The sequence below is a fragment of the Ylistrum balloti genome, unplaced genomic scaffold (genome assembly GCF_031769215.1).
Source record: "Ylistrum balloti isolate Yb309-2 unplaced genomic scaffold, AGI_CSIRO_Ybal_v1 Utg369780, whole genome shotgun sequence".
Classification (NCBI taxonomy): Eukaryota; Metazoa; Mollusca; class Bivalvia; order Pectinida; family Pectinidae; genus Ylistrum; species Ylistrum balloti.
The window spans coordinates 204,773-231,179 of record NW_026781969.1 but is presented as its reverse complement, the minus strand read 5'-3'; the positions used below and the strand labels follow the sequence as shown (position 1 = coordinate 231,179).

Here is a 26,407-nt window from a genome sequence, read left to right as displayed (position 1 = left end):
TAATGTATTGTGATATGATGTAAAATAGGATGATAGAAGCTCCTTACAGTTTAGAGTTGGTATGGTGAGCAAGCATATTCAATCAACACTACTGGTATTAAGTGAGGTGCTATTCAATTTTTTTTATTTCAATTCTGAAACACTACTCTAAAATGTATTAGCTATTTTGCTTTGTAAAGATGCCCTTTTATAGGATGTCAGAGACAGATATTGAATGTGTAATTTGTGGAAGTCTGATAGAGAAATCTTCTACAATATAGGAAACTGTTTGTATAGAATTTATGATAAGCTTATCTTACGTGTAACTTAGTTACATATAAAGGAAGGTTTCACCTTTAATGCCTTTAGATTTATACCAGATTTAAGTATCAACATATATTGAATTCCATTTATCACAGTCATTAGTCAAAACTTTGGACTCGGTACTTAATGTCAGTATTTCATGTCTCAGGTGATTGTTTAAACATATAATGGATTTTAAAAATATTATGTTGCTGTTTTTTTAAATTAAATGTATATGTTGCCTAGTTAATATTGAAAGTGAAATAGTGTGTAGTGATAAATCACTGCTCTTTTTTGCTGCAACTAAGAACCAATGCATGATGTAGCAGTGCGTCATCAAAAAATATATATTATAAACGTCCAGAGTTCCATTAAATGTCCGTGATTTAAAAGTTAAGGTCCTACTAAGGAAAAGAAGGACAAGTGAATCAATGTCGCAGGAAGTTTGTACATATATAAACCATTGTAATTGAAATTTGGATATGTGATTTAAGGGGGAAACATTGAAATTAATCCTGAGCTGATCTGGATGGTCACCTGCAGTATATCCACAGTAATGAACTCATCTAGGGTTGAGGCAATGCTTTTAGTTTAAACTGATCATATCCTTTAGACAGTGTATTACTACAGTGTTTTCTAGATGTGAGGATACCCATGTGTACAATTTCTGAGTGTATGTATATATTCTTATATACAAAACCTATGCACCATTTGAATAACAAAAATATAGGTGGCCAGTTGTCATCTAACAAATTAGTAAACTGTATACACACAGAACAGGTGTGTGGATATTGAAATAGTGTGGAGTGGTCTTTTTTCAACTTCAGCCTTTTGAACAATTGTAACCTCTATTGGCTGAGATTGTAACAGGTTTGGATAAGGATCATATTCCATTGTATTGTTTGTTGAAGATGTTTAATCATACATACGTATATACTTACAAGGAGTTCCTCACAAATGTCTCGAGGTAGACAGTATCTCAGGTTATATTAGGAAATCTTTTGTAAGGGTGTAGTAGTTAGGTGATTCCCCATGGGATGCTTTCTTCCTAGGCTGTTAGCCTGAAGATGATATTTTGACCCTGGTGAAAGATTCATGGATCTTTATTTATTGATTGACTTAAGATTATCTACAATATCCCTTTAAGCTACTTGTTCATAATGTTTTTCTATGGAAACACTCTGTCAGATAATTCTTTCTCCTTTGAGTATTGTAATGTTCCATGTAGTTTTACAATGAAGCTTTGTGATCTGTCAGATAATTCTTTCTCCTTTGAATATTGTAATGTTCCACATAGCTTTACAATGAAACTTTGTGATCTGATCTACTTTAAAATCTGATCAGATGTATTGGTAGAAGATTATTTTTTTACTTAATTTGTTCTTATGTTGTAGCATTTTAAACAAATGTTATAATTTACGAAAATAAAATAGGCTTGATACCCAGTGCACACTCTCATTCAAAATGTCCTGTTGCACTGCACCCATACTATTCCTCATAGTTGTGTTAATGACCCTAGGCGTTGTTTTCCTTTCAAACTAGCTATGTCATTCAGCAAACTTACTATTGTTCAGCAGCATCAGTTTTTCCATATAATTGTCCAAAGGCATGCAGTTTGTTTATTTCATAGACTATCAAAAGGATCTTAAGATATTCCCACATCACCAACAACAGTAATATTGTTTAATTACCTTATGATATACATAATAATTGTTTTGTATGTTCATTATCTATCATATCTATGTAACATTAAGACCATGCCGGGTAGTAAGCCTCTGAATTTGAGTCAAAGGTAATGTGTTGGCCCTCTAGATTTATCATAGGATGAATACAGTATCGAATGCTTATGTGTGAATACAACAATAGCAATGGCATGTTGTAGTTTTCAAATAAATGATTCTGTGTTAAAGCTGTATACTGCCTTTGGATCTGTCAGTCAGAGTTAAGGCTGTATACTACCTTGGTATCTGTTGGTCAGTGTTAAGGCTGTATACTACCTTGGTATCTGTTGGTCAGTGTTAAGGCTGTATACTACCTTTGTATCTATTGGTCAGTGTTAAGGGTGTATATACTGCCTTGGTATCTGTCGATCAGTGTTAAGGCTGTATACTACCTTGGTATCTGTTGGTCAGTGTTAAGGCTGTATACTACCTTGGTATCTGTTGGTCAGTATTAAGGCTGTATACTACCTTTGTATCTATTGGTCAGCGTTAAGGGTGTATATACTGCCTTGGTATCTGTCGATCAGTGTTAAGGCTGTATACTACCTTGGTATCTGTTGGTCAGTGTTAAGGCTGTATACTACCTTGGTATCTGTCGATAAGTGTTAAGGCTGTATATTACCTTTGTATCTGTTGGTCAGTGTTGAGGCTGTATACTACCTTGATATCTGTCGATCAGTGTTAAGGCTGTATACTACCTTTGTATCTGTCAGTCAGTGAATACTGTGATAAGTAATTCCAACAAAGATAATTTAACATCTGTTTTGTTTTTTTTCTGACAGAAGATGAAAGCAAACTTCTTGAGGAGATTACAAACAACATGGCTAGCCACCGCATTAAAACACGGGACCCCTTCGCGGGAGGTTTACCAAAACTGGATAATCTACGTCATCCTCATCTAGCTCATAATAGTCCCAGGACATCCAATCCTGGCTCTTTAGGTAAGAAAATATTCCAGCTGGTATATGAATGCTGGTTTGCATATTGAACAAAATATTCATGCATCTCCGAAATATTTCAAAATAAGCATGAAAATGCATGTTATTAAATATATGTCTAATACTAAGAACATTTAGCTGTTCAAACCGTAAGGAATGACCCAAGTACATGTTCAGATGAGTGAAATATGTAGTACCAATCTGATTTAATTCAATATGTAAGTATTCACATGCTTGTGATGGAATAGAATCTGATTTATGCTGCAAACCAGTGTTTTGTAAAATACATGACAGATTTACCTTACAATGGTTAAGAAGTTATTACATTAAATATTTTGATATCCTCGTAGTTCTGACAGTTAACTTTGCACAATATAACAATCCTTGTTTTCAACCATGAATGGTGATGTGCGTTCTAGGTCGTTACCATGACAATAGCACCCCAGTATTTGATCGGCCCTCTAGTGCCGCTTCGAGTACTGGGTTTGATGGTACCCACGTCAATAACACCTTTCTCACAGGTAAGCATCAACGCCTGTCTGCTGACGATGTACAGGGCCAGCTCTTAGATATATACTCTTTTGGCTTGCGGTTTACAAATCCTCTTTACAGTTTTGATTTTTTCCCTTTCTCATTAACCTGTCACTTGAGTTTCCAAGCCTTTTTCAACAATCTGCTCTGAAAAAAACCATATCATATTAATTGTTAGGACTATTACTAAAATTCATAATAACTCAATGAAACAATCCGAAATTTTAGGAGTATCAAAGGATTATGGCAGATCTCGTAAGTCTCTTGTACACATTGTTGTCTTGGTTCAAGGTTGTGAACAATTACAACTTTAATCCAAACTTGAATAAAACCACTACAAGTAGTATAGAAAGTGTGGACTGCAGTGGTTACCTTGTGTGTTTTACTGTCCATTGTAAGGATTCTTTATAAACGTATAATATGGGCCTCTGCTGGTTTACCTTCATTATAACAGAATTTAATCTCTGGTTTTACTAATTATGCATATGAACAGTACATGGTAATATTTAACATTTTCTTATCATTTGAATATGCTGTATATATCTTGTGATATACCCATGCCTAGTAATAAACCCAAACATACTAATTACTGTTCAGTAGAATTACAAACAAATAATATTTCATTTTCCTGTATCAGTCCGCTGACTTCAAGTAAGAATTTGTATGTTGGCCTCCAGGGCTTCTTACTGTAAAGTTATGGTACTTAGAAATGCTATCCGAAGAACGTGTAAGATAGAGAACAGCACATGTTTATATTATGTGTGGTGAAAGATAGACTTTCAAAAACGAAGGTTTCTCAAGTTTTGAAAAATGATAAATGTAATTGATTAATAATTACAAGGTAATTATAATAAGTTTACTTTTGTTTTATTAAAAAGGGACAATTTGAGAAAACCATACTTAATGTACTATCAGTAATATAATATGCTCAGGAGCCAACACACCATCAGTTGGGAGTATCCCTCATGACAAAGAAGCTTTTGTTGGCTTACTATATTAAAACACTGTAGTGGATATGGATTGTTTTGTTGGTGGTTAAATTCACCTACATTCACAATTAGACTTTTCAGTGTTCCATAAGTAGATCCCCTTGTTACATAACAGCATACAATTAAAGTAATTTGACAATATTCAGATCATCATCATAAGGGCTTAAACATAGTTTGAAGCTATTTCTTTATTTTATACCAGGCCTCATAAACAATATTGAATGATACGGAATGAGGAAAAATGTTAAAATTCAAAACATCTTCAGGTTGCATTGGTTTTTTTGTCCAGAGTAGCTTGGTTCAATGACAAATGTATTAGGCGTTTTAAGTATGGAGATCTGAAATAATTGGTGTATAGAACTAATGTGCACTATTTGATATCATTAAAAGGTCTATTTACTTGTACAAATCATAGACCATGTATGTTAACTTTCTTCTGTAACAAAAGTCTTTTGTATCTAAATCAGTGATGCTGTTTCAGTCAATTTTACTTGTAATAAAAGGTTCAGTATATGTGTGGTGATGTGGAAGGTTTTACACACACTTTAGGTACAATTATACTGTTCTATACTAATCAGTAAGTAGATAGATGAGAAATATATTTACCTTATCACCTAGGTTACTGGTATGTAGATGATTACTTTATAAGCTGTATTATTTGCAGTATTTGCTTTGCTATAGAAGTATACCATACCATATAGCCTTGTAGTGAATATTATAACCTGAATTTTTTACACAAGTGTAAATACAATGTAACTGCTGCCAGTTAATATCAATTCCTTTTTTCTGCAAATGAACAGAACATATATACTTTGCACTGGGCCAGGAAATTTTGGATGGTTGTGAATCCTGTCACAGCTGTTTCTATTGGCCTTGACTTGACATGAAAAACAGCTCTTCATAATGAGCTTTATTTCTGAAAGAATGAATTACATTTTATAACAGAATATGTTAAAAAAGATATTTGAGACATATTACTATGACTTAATACTACTGTTAGTTTGATATCACACATTTTTCCCAGTAAGTTTGGTTTTATTCATTAACTTTGACTATCTGTTGATTTGCTGTTGACTAGTTTTTTCCTACTGACAGTCTTACTAATACCCTGTGTGTTACTCAATCCTGTTTGGAGTTTTGTTTCAGTAGAAAACCGTTGTATGTTTGTACCTTTTTGTGATGTCTTTCTGGTTTAAACTAGGAGAGGACTAGTTGGGGTTTGGGGGTTTCTACAGCTCAGATGGTAGAGTAAAGAACTTTGCAACATTGGCAAAGAGAAAATTCTTCACAAAGATGTTTGTGTTTATTAGAAAGGTGAGATTACAGATCACCATGTGCCGACATTGTGTCTTTAGACAAGACTTTATTCCAATTTCTCTCAAGAATGGAAGCTGGCCTTATTGCATGGTATTCATTGAAGTAGCCATCAGTCAATCGACCCCCACCTTAAGCGACCCTGACTGGCAATACAGTGCAAAACAAAAAAACAAACAAATAATTTGACGCCCATTATATTCTGTTAACTTTAACTGTAGATAAATGATTCTATATCTTTGTCAGGGAAAAAGAATCTGAAAAGTATTAAGGATCATTACTATTATTACTATAGAATACCAGAGGAAGATTACACCCTAGATACTTGGCTGCACTTCAGTAAATGTATTGATATTCAAACAATTGAAATTCATCAATTCATGAATTTGAAATAATATCTCCATCCTCTGCCTAAATTAACTACTTCCACAATTCTGTAGCATCATTTATAAAGTCTTACAAAATATCTATAGCAGAGAAATAGAACTAATTCTCTGTGACTTTCACATTGACTTTTGACCTTGTAGTCTGGGGCATTTTCCTTTGATTGTGATCACAGTCACCAAGTGATAATGTTTCAGCAAAATGTTGGTTATACTCTATTTTCAGCAACTTTTAATTTATTCATGGAGTCTGATATCTGAGATGCAATACTTTAGTTCCTACAACATTTGTACAAGATTTCAGTAATGGCTGTAAGACAAGTCCTGTACTATTAGTTTAAAGATAACAGTTCAGAGACAGACAGACAGACAGACAGACAGACAGACAGACAGACAGACAGACAATAAAAACCTTTAAGTACAACTTATATGCTGGTGAAACTACTAAGCATATTTACTATTAAGTAAATAAATTCCATATTGAATTTCAGTGTTCCATGATTGCCTTGATTTAACCTTTGGTTTTAAGTCTGTACTAACTAAACCAAAAGCTAAGTATATCAGTACACATACCATATCCAAAATAAGCATCCCATGTTTTATACATGTAAGAACTTTCTAGCCTATTTCTGGTTTATTATAGCTTCCCATCGCTTCACAATGATTGACCAGATTTATTCTTTTGTTTGATCTGAAAGTGATTTACAGTCATGGTACTTTGATGCTTACATCACTAAACATCCTAAGTGGTTACTGTTTTATTTTTGATGTGGTATATAACGCAGTGATACTATATTTATTATATTAACTGATCTACATCACATTGTCAGTATTTGGTGATGTGAATGTTTACACCTCGGTGACTTTACAATGTATATTTACATTATCATGCTAGTGAGTGTTTATTTCAATATTTGCTTGTTTGATTTAAAATTTGTGGTGATCAATCATCCATATCGTCCTTTGTTATCAGAGAGATCCAAACCAGTGGTAACTTTGTCATTTAGTAACTGTAGGAAGGGAGTAAAGGTAACTTTGGGTTACCATTGTCATTTAGTAACTGTAGGAAGGGAGTAAAGGTAACTTTGGGTTACCATTGTCATTTAGTAACTGTAGGAAGGGAGTAAAGGTAACTTTGTGTTACCATTGTCATTAAGTAACTGTAGGAAGGGAGTAAGGTTAACTTATGGTTACCATTGCCATGTAGTAACTGTAGGAAGGGAGTAAAGGTAACTTTGGGTTACCATTGTCATTTAGTAACTGTAGGAAGGGAGTAAAGGTAACTTTGTGTTACCATTGTCATTAAGTAACTGTAGGAAGGGAGTAAGGTTAACTTATGGTTACCATTGCCATGTAGTAACTGTAGGAAGGGAGTAAAGGTAACTTTGGGTTACCATTGTCATTTAGTAACTGTAGGAAGGGAGTAAAGGTAACTTTGTGTTACCATTGTCATTAAGTAACTGTAGGAAGGGAGTAAAGGTAACTTTGTGTAACCATTGTCATTTAGTAACTGCAGGAAGGGAGTAAAGGTAACTTTGGGTTACCATTGTCATTTAGTAACTGTAGGAAGGGAGTAAGGGTAACTTTGGGTTACCATTGTCATTTAGTAACTGCAGGAAGGGAGTAAGGTTAACTTTGTGTAACCATTGTCATTTAGTAACTGTAGGAAGGAAGTAAAGGTAACTTTGGGTTACCATTGTCATTTAGTAACTGTAGGAAGGGAGTAAAGGTAACTTTGGGTTACCATTGTCATTTAGTAACTGTAGGAAGGGAGTAAAGGTAACTTTGGGTTACCATTGTCATTTAGTAACTGTAGGAAGGGAGTAAAGGTAACTTTGGGTTACCATTGTCATTTAGTAACTGTAGGAAGGGAGTAAAGGTAACTTTGTGTTACCATTGTCATTAAGTAACTGTAGGAAGGGAGTAAGGTTAACTTATGGTTACCATTGCCATGTAGTAACTGTAGGAAGGGAGTAAAGGTAACTTTGGGTTACCATTGTCATTTAGTAACTGTAGGAAGGGAGTAAAGGTAACTTTGTGTTACCATTGTCATTAAGTAACTGTAGGAAGGGAGTAAGGTTAACTTATGGTTACCATTGTCATTTAGTAACTGCAGGAAGGGAGTAAAGGTAACTTTGGGTTACCATTGTCATTTAGTAACTGTAGGAAGGGAGTAAAGGTAACTTTGTGTTACCATTGTCATTAAGTAACTGTAGGAAGGGAGTAAGGTTAACTTATGGTTACCATTGTCATTTAGTAACTGCAGGAAGGGAGTAAAGGTAACTTTGGGTTACCATTGTCATTTAGTAACTGTAGGAAGGGAGTAAAGGTAACTTTGTGTTACCATTGTCATTAAGTAACTGTAGGAAGGGAGTAAGGTTAACTTATGGTTACCATTGTCATTTAGTAACTGTAGGAAGGGAGTAAAGGTAACTTTGGGTTACCATTGTCATTTAGTAACTGTAGGAAGGGAGTAAGGGTAACTTTGGGTTACCATTGTCATTTAGTAACTGCAGGAAGGGAGTAAGGTTAACTTTGTGTAACCATTGTCATTTAGTAACTGTAGGAAGGGAGTAAAGGTAACTTTGGGTTACCATTGTCATTTAGTAACTGCAGGAAGGGAGTAAGGTTAACTTTGTGTAACCATTGTCATTTAGTAACTGTAGGAAGGAAGTAAAGGTAACTTTGGGTTACCATTGTCATTTAGTAACTGTAGGAAGGGAGTAAAGGTAACTTTGGGTTACCATTGTCATTTAGTAACTGTAGGAAGGGAGTAAAGGTAACTTTGGGTTACCATTGTCATTTAGTAACTGTAGGAAGGGAGTAAAGGTAACTTTGGGTTACCATTGTCATTTAGTAACTGTAGGAAGGGAGTAAAGGTAACTTTGTGTTACCATTGTCATTTAGTAACTGTAGGTAACTTTGTGTTACCATTGTCATTAAGTAACTGTAGGAAGGGATTAAGGGTAACTTTGGGTTACCATTGTCATTTAGTAACTGTAGGAAGGGAGTAAAGGTAACTTTGTGTTACCATTGTCATTAAGTAACTGTAGGAAGGGATTAAGGGTAACTTTGGGTTACCATTGTCATTTAGTAACTGTAGGAAGGGAGTAAGGGTAACTTTGGGTTACCATTGCCATGTAGTAACTGTAGGAAGGGAGTAAAGGTAACTTTGGGTTACCATTGTCATTTAGTAACTGTAGGAAGGGAGTAAAGGTAACTTTGGGTTACCATTGTCATTTAGTAACTGTAGGAAGGGAGTAAAGGTAACTTTGGGTTACTATCATTGATGGAGATCTTAGAATTGCCAAATTGATCTATTGATTGACATGACACTTTATAGTTAATCATGGCAACCAACATATATGAAGCTCTGTCACCTACTAATAATGCAGCATAATTGTGGTTCACTATGATCAAATGGTGTTTAAGATTTAACTGTTGTCTGCAAACCTGAACATAATTTGAATCATTCAAGTGATTTGTGTAAATAAATGTGTGTTACAACATCCAAGCATTCTGCCAGTCCAACAAAATGCTGTGTTATCATAGTTTGTTTCATGTCTGATTACAACATATTGTGTTCTTCATGTTGTTAGAATACTCAGAGACAATTTTCTTCGAATTGAGATCACACATTTGGTAATATGTAATTCTTATTAAACATAGTTTTAAAATCATTCATCTAAAGAGTAAGAATCTCTCCTTTTTTATTGGTATTGGTAAATACACGTAAGAAGATAATCTGTGACTGACATTCCCGATGACTCACTGCAGAGTAAGTATCACATAAACATGAAAGATTTGCTGTAAACAATTAAGAAAATCCTACTGTACTAATGTGCTGAATTTTCTTGTTCTCAGCTCCGAATGATCATGAACTGATGACAGCCATGATGAACAGAATTTCCTTGTTAGAGCAACGTGTGTCCCATCAGACCAAGGAAATCACAGAAAAGGTATATAACTACACCTGCATTATCATTAAAAGATAATTGCCTCCTTCGTAATTAGATCAGTTTGAAGATATCAGAAATATAGTAAAACATTTCGGAATCATTTTCTAGTTTATCAAATTTGATGATTTTGATCAGATTTATTTGAAAATACCTCTCCCCAAATCTTTTCTCTTTATATTCAATCTAATTCTGTCATTTAGGATAAACGGATCAGGGTGTTGGATGAGAAACTCAAAATACTTCAAAAGGCACAAGGTATGTAAAGGCTCCCACTTTGAGCTATATAAAAAGCCAAAAACACAAGGTACTCCCAAAACAAGGTATGTAAAAGCTCCCAGCACAAGGTATATAAAAACTCAAAATACAAGGTACTCCCAAAACAAGGTATGTAAAAGCTCCCAGCACAAGGTGTATAAAAACTCAAAATACAAGGTACTTCCAAAACAAGGTATGTGAAAGCTCCCAGCACAAGGTGTATAAAAACTCAAAATACAAGGTACTACCAAAACAAGGTATGTAAAAGCTTCCAGCACAAGGTGTATAAAAACTCAAAATACAAGGTACTGGTACTACCAAAACAAGGTATGTAAAAGCTTCCAGCACAAGGTGTATAAAAACTCAAAATACAAGGTACTGGTACTACCAAAACAAGGTATGTAAAAGCTTCCAGCACAAGGTGTATAAAAACTCAAAATACAAGGTACTCCCAAAACAAGGTATGTAAAACCTCAAAACACAAGGTACTCCCAAAACAAGGTATATAGAAAAAGTCCCAGCACCTGGTATATAGATAACAAGATAACAGCACAAAGTTTTTAAATGTACATTTGAAATAAGGATAATAAGACAACATTTACCAATCCTTCTATTGATCCTCTTATTGTTTCAGCTTTTACAAAAACATTTTTTTTAAATAAAGATTTTTTATTTATTTAACTAGGTGACAGCAGTGACAGCAGAGTCAATGAAGCAGAGAAGAAATGTTTGTTATTACAACAGAAAGTTCATGAGATGGAGGTGAGCAGTGTGTTATGCTACAGAAGGATTCAACATTTTGTAATCTTAAATACTTACTGCTTGTCTCATGACAGTAAATTTCACACTTAGAAATATAAATTGATGCCTACAGTATAATTTACCAACTAAAAATTACCCAGATGTAAATCAAGGCAAGGCTTACCATTAATAGTAAAGATTTCTATATTAAAGAGGAAAGAAAGTTATGAATAAGAGAATATCAATTATATGTACATGTCACATTGACAATGACAGATTTTTATTGTGTTTTGAGTATTGAATATTTCTGCCAGCAGGTAAAATGAGACATTTACAAGAACGTAACTATAGTTCTTATATAGTTAACATCCTGATGATTAGTTAAAGCTGGATGTGTTTGTGAATAATATGGTAACCATAAGATAAAGCAGTACTGTGTCAAATCTATAGCTATGTAGTCTAGTGTTTGTAGACATCAGACCATGCTGATATAGATAGTGTGACAGGCATGTAGTGCTTGTTTTCAGACCATGTTGATGTATATAGTGTGACAGACATGTAGTGCTTGTTTTCAGACCATGCTGATGTATATAGTGTGACAGACATGTAGTGCTTGTTTTCAGACCATGCTGATGTATATAGCGTGACAGACATGTAGTGCTTGTTTTCATACCATGCTGATGTATATAGTGTTACAGACATGTAGTGCTTGTTTTCATACCATGCTGATGTATATAGTGTGACAGACATGTAGTGCTTGTTTTCAGACCATGCTGATGTATATAGTGTGACAGACATGTAGTGCTTGTTTTCAGACCATGCTGATGTATATAGTGTGACAGACATGTAGTGCTTGTTTTCATACCATGCTGATATAGATAGTGTGACAGACATGTAGTGCTTGTTTTCAGACCATGCTGATGTATATAGTGTGACAGACATGTAGTGCTTGTTTTCAGACCGTAATGATATATTTAGTGTGACAGACATGTAGTGCTTGTTTTCAGACTATGCTGATATGCTCTTTACCATAGCTTTATGAAATGGCCCTATCATTATTAGATTAATTTGCTGTGTAACATAATTATGCAAACCTGCAAATATATAAACACAAAAACTGTACAGGATAATTTTGAATGAAGTGAGTTGAACATTTCCTCCAATCTATAATTAATCATCAGGATGTTTTTCATGACTGTTCCACTTGATTGACTTTAAGTTGTACTTTGTTTCTTTTTATGCTCCTAGAAATTTTCGGGGGGCTTATAGTCACTATCATGTCCGTTCATCCTTTTAGTGTCCGAAACATAACTTTGCCTACAGTTAAGCAAGGATCACAAAACTTTTTGTATACACTGGTCATACTATAGCAATGTGCAGTGTATGAAATTCAGGGATGTCATCCCCTTTTTCATGTCCAGAGCATAACTTTGCTTGCATTTAAACTAGGGTAATGAAACTTGTTGTACACATTGATCATGCTAAGTTGTTGTGCAGTGTACCAATGTTAGGACCCACAACCCTTTAATTAGAGGTTATTGCCTTTTGTTAAAATTTTCTTTTTAGAGCAAAACTTTAAATTGCTTACATTTAACCAAGAATGATGAAACTTGGTGGACACATTGATCATACTAAGGCAATGTGCGTTTTAAGGTCCCATGACCCCTCAGTCACAGAGTTATTGTTCTTAGTATAGAAATAGCTTACATTTAAGCTAGGATATTAAAACATGGTGTATACATTGATCATATGAAGACAATGTGCAGTTTACTGATTTGAGGGCTCACAACCCCTTAATTACATAGTTATTGCCCTTCGTTAAAATTTTGTGCCCAGGACATTACTTTGCTTGCAAGTATATATTCACTTGGATATTGAAATGTGATATATACATGTCATTCAAAAGCAAGGTACACTGTAGCAATGTGAAGGTCCATGACCCCCCCAGAGTTATTACCCTCTGTGTCATGAACATAGCTTTGCATGCATTCATGAAACTTGGTGTATACATTGTCGTCATGCTAAGAAACTCTGCAGTATTACAAAATTCCAGACCTCCAACCCTTAATTGCAGAATTACAGCCCTTTGTTAAGATTGTGTGTCCGATAAAGTCGTTTTCTGGGAGCATTCATCAGTTTCACTGATTCTCTTGTTTGTAACTGTTGTTTTGTTTGTAACAGTTGAGTTAGTGGTGATTTTATTTTATTTTTTTTTTATTTGATAATACACAGAAAATATAACATTCTGAATATGGACCATGTTGTAATGTTGAGAATTGAGAAAATAAAAATGGTTTATCAGGTTTTGAAACAAGTTATTAGTGTAAAGAGTCTTGATGACACTGTTGAAGGCCTTCCTGGCTGACTATGGTATGGTATGGGTTGGTGACAAGAGTAACCCTAACTCAGATGTGTACAATGATGAAGGAAGCTCGACAACAAGCAGTGAAGGTGATACATGGCGACCAGGTTTGTAAAAAACAAATTGCTACTTATTCTTCAGTTTTTACAGTTTTCTTCGTTGAAAACCTGATTATTTTGAATGATTTGATATATCACAACATGGAATTATTTCAAACAAAAATATTGAAGTATTCTTTTTCTCTTGTGTTGTAAACTCTATATTCACTTTAAAATGAAGAAGGTATCTTTGTACACCAAGAGAGATTATGGAAGTAATATTGCAACCACTTGCTTATTCGTATCATCCTTGAGGGCATTTTTTAAAACTGCCAGAAAAAAAATAATTTTCACAATGACATGAATATTTAAGAATAATTGTGTTCAATAACATGAATCATATATTTTCCATAAATGCTGCTGTATTTAATGAAAAATACGCCGTACATATATGCAGGAACATTTATGTTGTATATGTATTAAATAAATCTTATTTTCTCTGTGCACAATCAGGTACCTCTGTGTCCAACCAGCCAGAGTTTGAGGTTGACTTCAATTCAGTAATAGAGAATATCAGAGAGCTGAATGTGTTAGCAGGGGAGGGTGTATCTAAAATACAACACACTACAGATGGGGCAAGACTCAAGGTATGTGTATCACTCTATGTGCTGGTAGGGCAAGACTCAAGGTATGTGTATTACTGTACTTGCTGGTAGGGGAGAATGAAGGTAAAACCTTATGCTGAATGTGTTGGCAAGAAAAAAAAAGGGAAATGAAAATACTCTGGGTAGGTATTATACTGAATGTGTTGGTGGGGCCAGACTCTAGGTAAATGTTATACTGAATGTGTTGGTGGGGCCAGACTCTAGGTAAATGTTATACTGAATGTGTTGGTGGGGCCAGACTCTAGGTAAATGTTATACTGAATGTGTTGGTGGGGCCAGACTCTAGGTAGGTGTTATACTGAATGTGTTGGTGGGGCCATACTCTAGGTAGGTGCTATACTGAATGTGTTGGTGGGGCCAGATTCTGGGTAGGTGTTTTACTGACTGTGTTGGTGGGGCCAGACTCTAGGTAAATGTTATACTGAATGTGTTGGTGGGGCCAGACTCTAGGTAAATGTTATACTGAATGTGTTGGTGGGGCCAGACTCTAGGTAGGTGTTATACTGAATGTGTTGGTGGGGCCATACTCTAGGTAGGTGCTATACTGAATGTGTTGGTGGGGCCAGATTCTGGGTAGGTGTTTTACTGAATGTGTTGGTGGGGCCAGACTCTAGGTAAATGTTATACTGAATGTGTTGGTGGGGCCAGACTCTAGGTAAATGTTATACTGAATGTGTTGGTGGGGCCAGACTCTAGGTAGGTGTTATACTGAATGTGTTCGTGGGGCCATACTCTAGGTAGGTGCTATACTGAATGTGTTGGTGGGGCCAGATTCTGGGTAGGTGTTTTACTGAATGTGTTGGTGGGGCCAGACTCTAGGTAAATGTTATACTGAATGTGTTGGTAGGGCTAGACTCTAGGTAAATGTTATACTGAATGTGTTGGTGGGGCCAGACTCTGGGTAGGTGTTTTACTGAATGTGTTGGTGGGGCCAGACTCTGGGTAGGTGTTTTACTGAATGTGTTGGTGGGGCCAGACTCTGGGTAGGTGTTTTACTGAATGTGTTGGTGGGGCCAGACTCTGGGTAGGTGTTTTACTGAATGTGTTGGTGGGGCCAGACTCTAGGTAGGTCTTTTACTGAATGTGTTGGTGGGGCCAGACTCTGGGTAGGTGTTTTACTGAATGTGTTGGTGGGGCAAGACTTTAGATAGGTGTTATACTGAATGTGTTGGTGGGGCAAGGCTCTAGGTAAGTGTTATACTGAATGTGTTGGTGGGGCCAGACTCTGGGTAGGTGTTATACTGAATGTGTTGGTGTGGCCAGACTCTGAGTAGGTGTTTTACTGAATGTGTTGGTGGGGCCAGACTCTGGGTAGGTGTTTTACTGAATGTGTTGGTGGGGCCAGACTCTAGGTAGGTCTTTTACTGAATGTGTTGGTGGGGCCAGACTCTGGGTAGGTGTTTTACTGAATGTGTTGGTGGGGCAAGACTTTAGGTAGGTGTTATACTGAATGTGTTGGTGGGGCCAGACCCTAGGTAGGTGTTATACTGAATGTGTTAGTGGGGCCAGACTCTGGGTAGGTGTTATACTAAATGTGCTGGTGGGGCCAGACTCTAGTTAGGTGTTATACTGAATGTGTTGGCGGGGCCAGACTCTAGGTAAATGTTATACTGAATGTGTTGGCGGGGCCAGATCCTAGGTAGGTGTTATACTGAATGTGTTGGTGGGGCCAGACGCTAGGTAAATGTTATACTGAATGTGTTGGCAGGGCCAGATCCTAGGTAGGTGTTATACTGAATGTGTTGGTGGGGCCAGACTCTAGATAGGTGTTATACTGAATGTGTTGGTGGGGCCAGACTCTGAGTAGGTGTTATACTGAATGTGTTGGTGGGGCCAGACTCTAGGTAGGTGTTATACTGAATGTGTTGGTGGGGCCAGACCCTAGGTAGGTGTTATACTGAATGTGTTGGTGGGATTTGTCAATACTTTCTTTCTTTTTGTTATATTTACAATCTTTTCTTTAATTAATTACGATAACTAAAAAGCCATGTTCAATTAATTCCTATCTCATTGTTAGGTATGTATAATTCAACAAGTTTCTGTTTGCTATATATTGATAAAAAATACAGACAAATTCTACATGTTTCACTGTTTCATATTTTTAACTGGCCTTCTGTTCTCGCTAAGCCCTTATGCTGACTGACAGGACATGTCAGGTAATTGCTTATAAGGTATGGCTTACTGGTCAGAAATCAATGATACATAATTGTAAGGCAAAGTCAGAATGTGATGATGGAGGTTTGTTATCAAGACTATATATATTAAATAATCTTTGATTGCCTATATAATAAGCCATCTTAGTCTTGATGTACCTGTATAGTCTATAGGTGTAAAGTTTGTATAATATTCTAGTATTGATACACTTGTCAATCATTTACAGGGAAAAGATGTACTTATTAGAGCTTTCCATGTCCACTGAAAGGTCAATAGGTGTTAACACTGGACATAAAACCTGCTAAATGAATAATAAATATTAAGAATGTAATAATCCATGTTTTTCAGCCTCCAGACCCTGTCCAGTTCACTCTGTATTCCAATGGGATGATGTTGTATAGCGGCCCGTTCCGATCGTTCAGTGACCCGATGACACAGACTTTTATGCGTGACATCATGGATGGGTACTTCCCATCAGAGCTACAGAACCGTTACCCAGATGGTGTTCCCTTTGTTGTGAGTAGTAATGAACATCTTGCTGTTATAAGATAATATTTGAATACTGCAAACATCAAGCATTTCAAATGGCTTGACCTTTGTTATCGTACCGTGTAAAGTTTAGACTAAAGGAGCTGTATAAAGAATGAAGTAAGAAAATAACGTAACAAAAGTAGTTTACATTGTGTTTATTTACTGAATTTTAGGCCTATAGTCACAATAAATTACTATTTATCACATAATCATGCAAAATGAGTTATATGGTAAAAAGTATCCTCAATTTGTTTTTATTTTATGTGAAACATGGTGTTAGTTTTGAGCTTTTGCTTGCCAATTCGAGTCACAAAAATAAATACTTCTAATACTTGTTTAACTGTGTTAAATCCAGCATTAGGATGGGAGCAATTTGTATCTTTATTTAGGTGATATTACAGGTAAAAAGATATGATTTTGAATATTATATATATCAAGGGTTTTAAAATATTTGATAGGTGTACTGACCACAGAGAGAAACATTTTAAAACCAAATGATGTTTTGTTCCTAGATATTACAGCTTTTCCCTACATGTTTTGACAAATTAGATAAATTTAATGCTTTTTTTTTAAGAGAAAAACTTTCCTAGACCCCATGGTCTTGATAATAGCACATTTATTTGACATCAGAAACATTGTACCTAAATACAAGGTGTGGTGAGATTAGTTTCAGAAACTTCCATGAGAAAAATGTTTGTTCACACCAACCATTAGTATTTGTGTTCAAAGTTATGTACAAATCATTTTCTCAGATTCGAGATTTGAGGTCAGTTCATTTCAATGACAAGCGAGCCGCTGCATTCGCTGGAGCAGGGCAGGTTTTGGGTGGAGACACTAAACCATCACGATTGGTTCCTTCCAATCTGGACAAAGCAAGTCAGGTGTCAGAACCTGTGCGTATGTTCCGCAAAGATACCCAGGAAAAGTTAGAGGTCACAAGTGAACATCCAGGTATACTTATTTGTGTAAAAAACAGTTAATCTGATAAATCTTTAAACATATATTTTGACTGAACACCAAAATAACATACATATATATCCCAGCTAAGACTGAACACCAAAGTAATATATATTTCCTAGGAGAAATCATGTTTTTTTTTACTTTTCAGTTTAAAATCAACACGTTTGTGAAATAATAGTATGTATGCCATGTTTAGAATATTTTTATATGGAAATGTATAATGACTTTTTTGTGCTGTTCAAAATTATACATGGTGCTGTGTATACTGTGTATAAGTTGGTTATAAATGGGGATGTAACAGTAGATGAGTTAATTACCTACTGAGATTAGGGTAGGGGGTGGGAGGGGGTGGTGGTTCCCATTTGCCCTGTCACTTGTCGTGATTTTACATACTCTGACAATGTTGATCATCCAACTAAGCATTGTAATTACAGGCAAAAAGATGTCTTCTGAGCAGTTCCTAAATAAGCTCCCAAAGAATGTCATCAAAGATGGCAAGGTGATTGACATCCGAGAATCTGTTCATGACACTCTCAAGGTATCAAAATTTTCATTGTGGACGCAAATTTGTTAAAACTTTATTCAATTTTTTCTGTTCTCAGTTTAAAACCAACAATTTTTACCGAAAGTTCCTATACAAATTTTTTTGTATGTTGTGGTATTTAAACTGTATTATTGTGTATAAAACTGTATAAAGTGTATTAATCTAATGATTAGAAAATGCAGTATGAAAAAACAGGGTAGGTTCCTTTCAAGGGAAAGGAGTTTAGAATACAACATGGGCTTTGATTGGGTGTCAAATGATATTGAAATTTTATTTTGGCTGTTTGAAATCTTATGCTCTCTCATTTAACTGTTCTATTAAGGCTCTGTAGTCCACTGACTTGTCGTCAATATTCTTATTTGTTCTTAACTTCAATCTGCCCAAGTGAAGAACTTATAAATCAGGAATTCTGCTTCGGTGTTTTCAGGGAGGAAAATCAACAGTTCCACCGGTCACTGTAGTGGACACAGATGTGGTCAAGGATATGAGGAAGAGGTAAGATATAGTATGTTGATCTAATGTGGTATGAGGATCACTTACACTCATTCTTCATCAGTGAGTTATGTGTGGAAAATTAGGGTTAAACTGATACTTTGCATACTAATTTTTGTCAGAAATATGAATGATAAGCATAAGTATCTTATGTTTAATGTGGTGCTAAAAAAGAATGAAGTCTCCTTGAAAATAAAGCTAAGGATGTCCACTTATGATTTAAATGTACTTGGAAAAGGTTAAAATGATAATTGTGATTGGTTGTGATCCACTGATTGTATTTGCTAAGTTGAAAAAGAACATATTCTTATACTGATGCTTAAAATATAATTTCATGTAGTATTAGTTCTTGAACTGGGAACTTGTTTGGTCTTATTTGATATATTTGCTTTTCAATCTTTGTACATACAACTCCTCAAAATACAATTAATAAGTTCTCTGGCTAATAAGGGGAATATAAGAGTTTGTTTACAAAACCAAATTTATACTGTAAATTACCAACCATGTATGTAAATTCTCATGACCTTGTGATTGCTAGGGTTCTGATCTTGGCCAATTTTGCCGCTACTGTATCAAGACGATATACTGGTTACTACAAAAATTTTGTAAGGCATAATAGAAGGACCAAAATTTTTATTTAATTGGAAAAGTGTGCTGACAACATCAGACCAACAAAGTTAGTGAACTGTATATACCACAGACTTTATACAAGGTATTTAGTATAAAATTTTTGTTGCCTTTAAATTTGCATAGTTTCATAATACCTCCCTGGAGTCTTAGATGTTTCAAGGGATAAAACTTACATTCCAATTTGTAGAGAAAGAGATCAACTGTTATATATAGTTACCACATTCCTATGGTTACAGACTGGAGCTGGAAGAGTCAAAACGGCCATCTACACCTCGAGACATCAGTACACTGCGAGTGAAATCAGACAGTGGTAATCAAACATATATCCTCAAGATGAAGTTCTGGGAAACCATCGGAGACCTCAGAAAATATATAGACATACACAGGTATATATCAGATGTTAAGGTAGATATAAGTAAGAACAGATATATAAGTATACACAGAAATATGATCACTGAAGAAAGAGCAACAGCACAAACAAGTAAATTGTCTTAAGTGATTCATCCCTTTCAAGACACAAGATATTGCACAAGTTACTTCAGGTACATCAGCACAGAATGTCAAATAAAGTTACATACTATAAAAATACAGGACAATACAGGTACAAACAAGGCAAGAAACAACATAAACAAAAATAACAAACAACAGGTTGGATATACAGGATCACTGTGTAGATAGACTAGATCATGATGCATTTTACTTAGTGTAACAGATAGAGTATAGGCAGATATATTGACTGTATGGTCAAATATAAGTACTGGATCCTAAAAACAAGAATAGGTATAGGATTGGTGAAGTAATAGAGACAATGCTCAGGTAGGTATACAAGTAACGTCAGATATATATATATAAGTTTGGTCAGGTATATATATATATATATATATATATGTATGGTCAGTTATATATTTATAAGTATGGTAAGATATATATATATATAGAGAGAGAAATTAATCACTTAACATGACAAACAAATTTATCACTAAAGTTTTCTCTGTATATACAATACACAAAGTTTTTATCTTTTTAAATTATATATATATATATATGGTCAGATATATACAAGTATGATCAGGTATATATAAGTATTTTGAAGACCATGCATTCAAATATTGTAAAAGTTATCAATTTTGAGGGAATATTTTCAAGCTATTTTCAAGAATTGAATAAAATATTGAAAAATATAGTTGTTAGATAAAAACAGTCTATTAATGATAGCAAATAGGAAGTCCATTAATGATAGTGCACAGGCTACAATAGGAAGTCCATTAATGATAGCTCAGAGGCTGCAATAGAATGTCTATTAATTATAGCACAGAGGCTGCATTAGATTGTCTATTAATTATAGCACAGAGGCTGCATTAGATTGTCCATTAACGAAAACTGCTGAGGCCTTTACAGTACCAGCTACTTGTGTTTTTACCTCTACTTTTGATCTGTCACAATGAAATATGATCATATCAATCATAACATGAAGGCTAGAATCATATTATACATTATCTGTTGGCACAATGTCATTTAAAAAATATCATTACAAGGATAAAGAAAAATGTATAAAACTGTTGTGCTGTTTTTATCAAAATCTTGATATTGTTCTCATGGTATGCTCAGATCTTCTAGCACCTTATATTTGTTTTTGTATTTTGAACAGTACTATGATGTTTTCTTTCACAGACCAATGGGCTTGCCTGAGTACCAGATAGTTTCAACTTACCCTACGAAAGTGTACGACAATAATTCGGCTTCACTAGAGTCTGCTGGCCTCACTCCCAATGCTGTGCTACATCTACGACAGAAAAAGTCCTAGCCATGTTATAACATTATTCGAAACTTTTCATGTTATAGTCAAACTGCTGTTTATGTCAGATAGACATTGCCCTGATGTGCTTACACACTGTAGCCATTTACAATATTTGCAATGTGGTTAAATTTGCCTAGATAGCTTAAATAGTTTCATATGTTACAACATGTGACATGAACATTTTGTGGGAAAAAATAATTCAAAGAATTTTGTTTTCAATTTTAACAAAAGAAAATGTCACTGTTTAATATATGATATTGTCTGAACATTAAATTTAATAAATCACTCACAAGGAAAAAGACAACCAGAATAGATAATTACCTCATGATTTAAATACAGAATCATTTTGATGTGTTGAAACTAACAGGGACAGATTCACAATAGATTTGCCAGGCATGTGTGTATGATGATAGATGTAGAAAAATGAGTACATATAGATGTGTTGTATCTGATGTTGTCTGACAGGAGTAGATCAATTATGTTCCTGTAGGTTGTTGCACATTTTCTCTTTGTCCAATCTCTGAATCCAAACTAGACAACTGCTGAATATTACTGTTGTAATATTGACACGTGTTAATTATAGATCCTCAGTGTTTGAGGCTTGTGTAGACTGTTAACATTGTTAACGTTACATTAGTCTGGACATACTACAAACTTGAGCATTTTTAGTCTAATACAAACAGTTTTGTTGGGGGTGTGGGGGAAGGGGGCGAGGGGGGTTCAAACCAGAATCTATGTTTGTTTACTTATGGCATTGTTATGACAAGTCAGACTGAGGAGGTTTATTTAAATGGTACTTGGTTTGAGCTTACCTGCCAGAAGGGCTGCTGTACTGATGCCATTGCGCAGCATCTGTCATCATCTGTCTAGTGTCAAGTTTCCCCTTTAAACCAACTTTTCTCAATAATTAAGAGGTTCAGGGTACTAATATTTGGCCTGTAGCATGTTGGTATGAAGAGCTAAATAAGTATGTATATGTTTAAATGTATAACCTTGACCCACTTTAAAGGTCACAAGGGTCAAATGAGTTAAGCATTCTTAATGACTTCTCAATAATCTGACCTATGGTAATGTATTTTTGTTGTAGCATGCTTTGAAATGGACTTTCATGTTAGCAGAAATTGGCTTAATCAACAAAGTCTTCATAACTGCAGAACAGGAGAAATGATACAGGCTCATTGGGCCTCTTACCAAGTATTTATGGAAATATTTGAGTTTTGATTTTAAATATTGTAATAAATGTTACAGAAACAGGGTTACCAGCAATGCAAAGAGTATGTGACGTATCTAAAACTGAGCATTGATAATAACAAGAGTGATAAACTGATATCAACAAAGTAATGTGTAAAACATAGTTCTTCATTGTATCTCAACTTCTTTATATACTGGGTACATTTTTTCATTTATCTGACACTTTTCAATTCAGTGCAAAATTAAGTGTAGATGTGGAAATTGTTTTTTGCATTGTGCAATTGATCATATCAACATGTTTACTACTTGTACTTGGCATTTTTTGTTATCAATGAACTATTTATTGATTGTTTTATATCCGTCCTGATATTTTGAAGTGTTTGTAAATGTGTTGCAAAACTTGACATGATATTTCAATAGACACTATGTTATACAAAAGTACCCCTAGAAAACTTGGAAATATTCATACTACTGTCCAAGGACATTGTGTAACAATGTTATACAGAAGTAACATTGAAATCTAGGAACTAAAATCTGTGTTTTTTTTAATTTTCTTAAAATTTCTTTATTCTTTTCCCAGCTACTGCTGTTTATACAACCCGTCCAATCAAACTTTTAAGCTATTTTGGAGTTTATATATATATATATTATCAGCTGTAGGTATTTGCATGTTTTAATAATTTATACAATGTTTGTGATAGGTAAAGTACTTTTTACTACAGTCTTATTGTGATTGTATTTGTTTTCCTCCTGGTAGCACTGATTCCAGGTTGTCACACAATCAGAAACAACTGTGTTAAAGGTAACAAGTGCCTTTAATTCATCTTGCTATTGTAGTAGGTTTTTTTTTATTCAGAAAATGGTTTCTTTTTGATAATTTGACTATTTTATCCAAAATAGAAAATACCTGTTTAAATTTCAAATGTCAGTTCCATTTGAAGAATAAAAATGAAGTTTTAATTAAATTCTCTCAAGCATCCCAAAATTTAGGATGCCTATTATTAGACTGATGACATGTGATTTGAAGATTTTATACCAGTACGACAATGTTGTGATATATTTCCACTGCAGCTGTTTGTAATCAAAATACATATTCTGCAAACACAAAGTCATTTTTTGATTTGATAATCATATGTATGATTGTTTTATCTAGATCTGTATCAGATGAAGGTTAATAAAGGGACTAGCCATATTTCTCCGAGTGTTTATTGATATTATTTTGATTGGTATATGGTATGATATTAAACAGAGGCCCTGCAGTAAAAAAAACCCTCAAGATAACCTTATAACAGCTCCATAACATCAGGTTGTACTGATAGGACTCATCAGACTCATCAGAGGGTGAACACCATGAGAAAAGTCATCTTTGTGTAGAATAGGTGTTTTAAAAGTGTTTTATGAGCTGATGTTCAAGATCAATCATAGGTCTTTGGAGTTCTACAGAATAAACATTTCCATAATTTCTGTGATTGTAACCCTGATTTTATGTTGAGAATGAAACAAATGAGGTAGACAGATTATATTGGTGTGGTCAAGCAACTAGTCAAAAAAGCAGAAAATTCTTGCAAAGTTTAATAGTGTATTAAAGATAAGACAGATCTGAACATCCCTCTTGTCACAGGAATTGTGAGTGGTGCCTGGAACTTCCTTGTGTGGAATATCTGTCTTTTGTAGACAAAGAAGCATATACCAACACTTTGTTTCACAAATGTCTTCTCCTACACAGCAAACACAAACTAAAATACTCATCTCTCTTCAGGATGTTATTTTTCTGTGACAGCCATTATAATATAATTACCGATTCATTTTCTCCATTTGAACAATGGATACTAACACATGTGGACCGGCTATATTGTCTACCAGAGTAATACCACAAAGCTGTAGCAATCAGATGATCACCCTTGAGGAATAGATAGTTTTTCCCATCTTCTTCTTATGAAAGATAAGCTGCCCTATGGCAGCACATGCAGGCCATATCTTTACACTTCTTCCCTTTTTTTCAGCTATTGTCTCTATAGGCAACTGTCCTGATATAACCTTTCATATTGAGAGGATGTTAACCCACAAATATACCACAGGGACTGAAAGGATGTTTAACCCATATACATACCATAGGGATTCTCTAACTTTATTGTGAGGAAAAATCCACAAACACACTATATTCTCTAAATGTATTGAGAATAAACCTGCAAACACACCATGGAGATTCTCTGAATCTACTGTGAGAACGTTGAACCCGCAAACTCACAAGAGATTCTCCAAATTTATTGTGAGGGTGTTAGACCCACAAGCACACTATAGGAATTCTCTAAATCTATTGTAAGGACATTAAGCCAACAAACACTAAAACATTCTCTAAATCGAATTTGAAAATGTTAGACCAACAAACGCGTCCAGACTGAAAATACATTAAGAGGATGTTGAACCCACAAACGCTTCATAGGGGTTCTCTAAATCTATTAGACACATCATAGGAATTATCTAACTCTCATCCTCAACAGCACCTCTCTTTACAATCTGTATCATTACTATTTACTCTTACCACCAGTTTGTCCACCATCATACATCTCCTAACACAAAGACATATCTGATAACAGCATTGTCTCCAGGACTAGGTAACAGAGTTACATAGACATCCTAGGGGTTTTCATACATCAATGAAGCGAGACGGTAGACAATTTAGCGAGACAACACTTAAAAATACATCATGAATAGCAAAACTTAAAACTGTGTATTCAATTTTTTTGTTGAAAAGTTAGAACATCACAAATATAGTGTTTATACTATGTCCTTGGATGTTGTGTTGCTCTAAGCGCTAAACGTGACATTATGGTGGAGAAGGCAGAAAGTATATATGTTACGATATCATTTGAGCGAGCAGTGTACTGTGTCACTTCAATATTTTTAGGAAACGCAAATTACAAAGATAAATTATCTTGCGGCCTTTGTTCAATTGTATGTACGGAGAATACAACAACTTGTCAAGTACAAAAAGAGACATTATTTTGTACCTACACAAAGTAGGCAGTGAGTTACTACAGCGAGCAGGCTAAGCACGATTTATAAATGACAACATGAGACAAAACGAGAAAGTCCTGCTCACAAGGAATATCACTATAATCTGTGGACTAATCATTATGACTTAAAATGAACTTGGATACTATTTCCAAGATGATGATACTGGTGTTTTGTGTGGCGCTTCTGAGTCTATTTAGTACAAGTGAAACAAACTCTGAAGTTTACTCATCAACACGAGAAGTGCTGCGCGTGGCCAAACAAGAGATGGCAATGATTGGTATATTGGAGGAATTTGTGACGTCAGAAAAGAAGATTGGACGTGACGTCAAACATGACATTATGATGTAAGTACATTAAGGAATATTTACATCTTTGACAGATATTTTGGTAAGTTTATGAGAGTGATCTCGTTGATGGATCTGAAATGATGGAATGTGAAATGTAAGTGTGGCTTCGTGATGGAGGTTAAATTGAGATCTGGAGGAAAATGGTAGTTTATATAGTATATATTGTGTTCAGTACATCTCAAGATGTCATAATACGTTCAGAATTTTAGCATCGTATCACTATGAATATTGTTTTTCCTTCCGTCTACTTTCAGAAGAAAACGAAACCCTGAAAAATTACATTTGGTCCATATTGTGACTGAAGGAGACCAACCATTACCATAATTTCACTGCTGACACTGTCAAACCATACCAGTGTTTAATTGTTCTGGAGCTTGGGGAGGATACCACATCCTCTAAGGCTACATTCTAGCTAACGAAAGCTGCTTAGAAACTCCTTGAACTGTAGTAAAATTGATGAAATCAAAATAATAATCTAAATTCCAGTTCCAGCATAATAATGTAAAAAAACGGAAACACAAATAAAATTTAGCAATGAATAACTGCTTCTTCGGATCCTATACC

The 26,407-nt window shown here is 34.9% G+C and overlaps 1 protein-coding gene across 2 annotated transcripts in view; it reads left to right on the top strand.

The window, feature by feature from the left end:
* Nucleotides 1-21,388, top strand: part of LOC132544097 (UBX domain-containing protein 11-like) — a 29,650-nt gene extending 8,262 nt beyond the window's left edge. The window contains exons 4-16 of one of the 2 annotated variants that reach the window (XM_060207664.1): nt 2,786-2,944; nt 3,361-3,462; nt 10,023-10,117; nt 10,318-10,372; nt 11,058-11,134; nt 13,465-13,582; nt 14,027-14,160; nt 16,681-16,848; nt 17,616-17,814; nt 18,258-18,361; nt 18,795-18,862; nt 19,726-19,875; nt 21,161-21,388. In XM_060207664.1, the coding sequence (XP_060063647.1) occupies nt 2,786-2,944; nt 3,361-3,462; nt 10,023-10,117; nt 10,318-10,372; nt 11,058-11,134; nt 13,465-13,582; nt 14,027-14,160; nt 16,681-16,848; nt 17,616-17,814; nt 18,258-18,361; nt 18,795-18,862; nt 19,726-19,875; nt 21,161-21,293 (1,562 nt within the window). In that variant the 3' untranslated portion in view covers nt 21,294-21,388. The remainder of the gene's footprint in view (nt 1-2,785; nt 2,945-3,360; nt 3,463-10,022; nt 10,118-10,317; nt 10,373-11,057; nt 11,135-13,464; nt 13,583-14,026; nt 14,161-16,680; nt 16,849-17,615; nt 17,815-18,257; nt 18,362-18,794; nt 18,863-19,725; nt 19,876-21,160) is intronic. The other variant, XM_060207665.1, reaches the window with a different exon arrangement.
* The last annotated feature ends 5,019 nt before the right edge of the window (nt 21,389-26,407 follow it).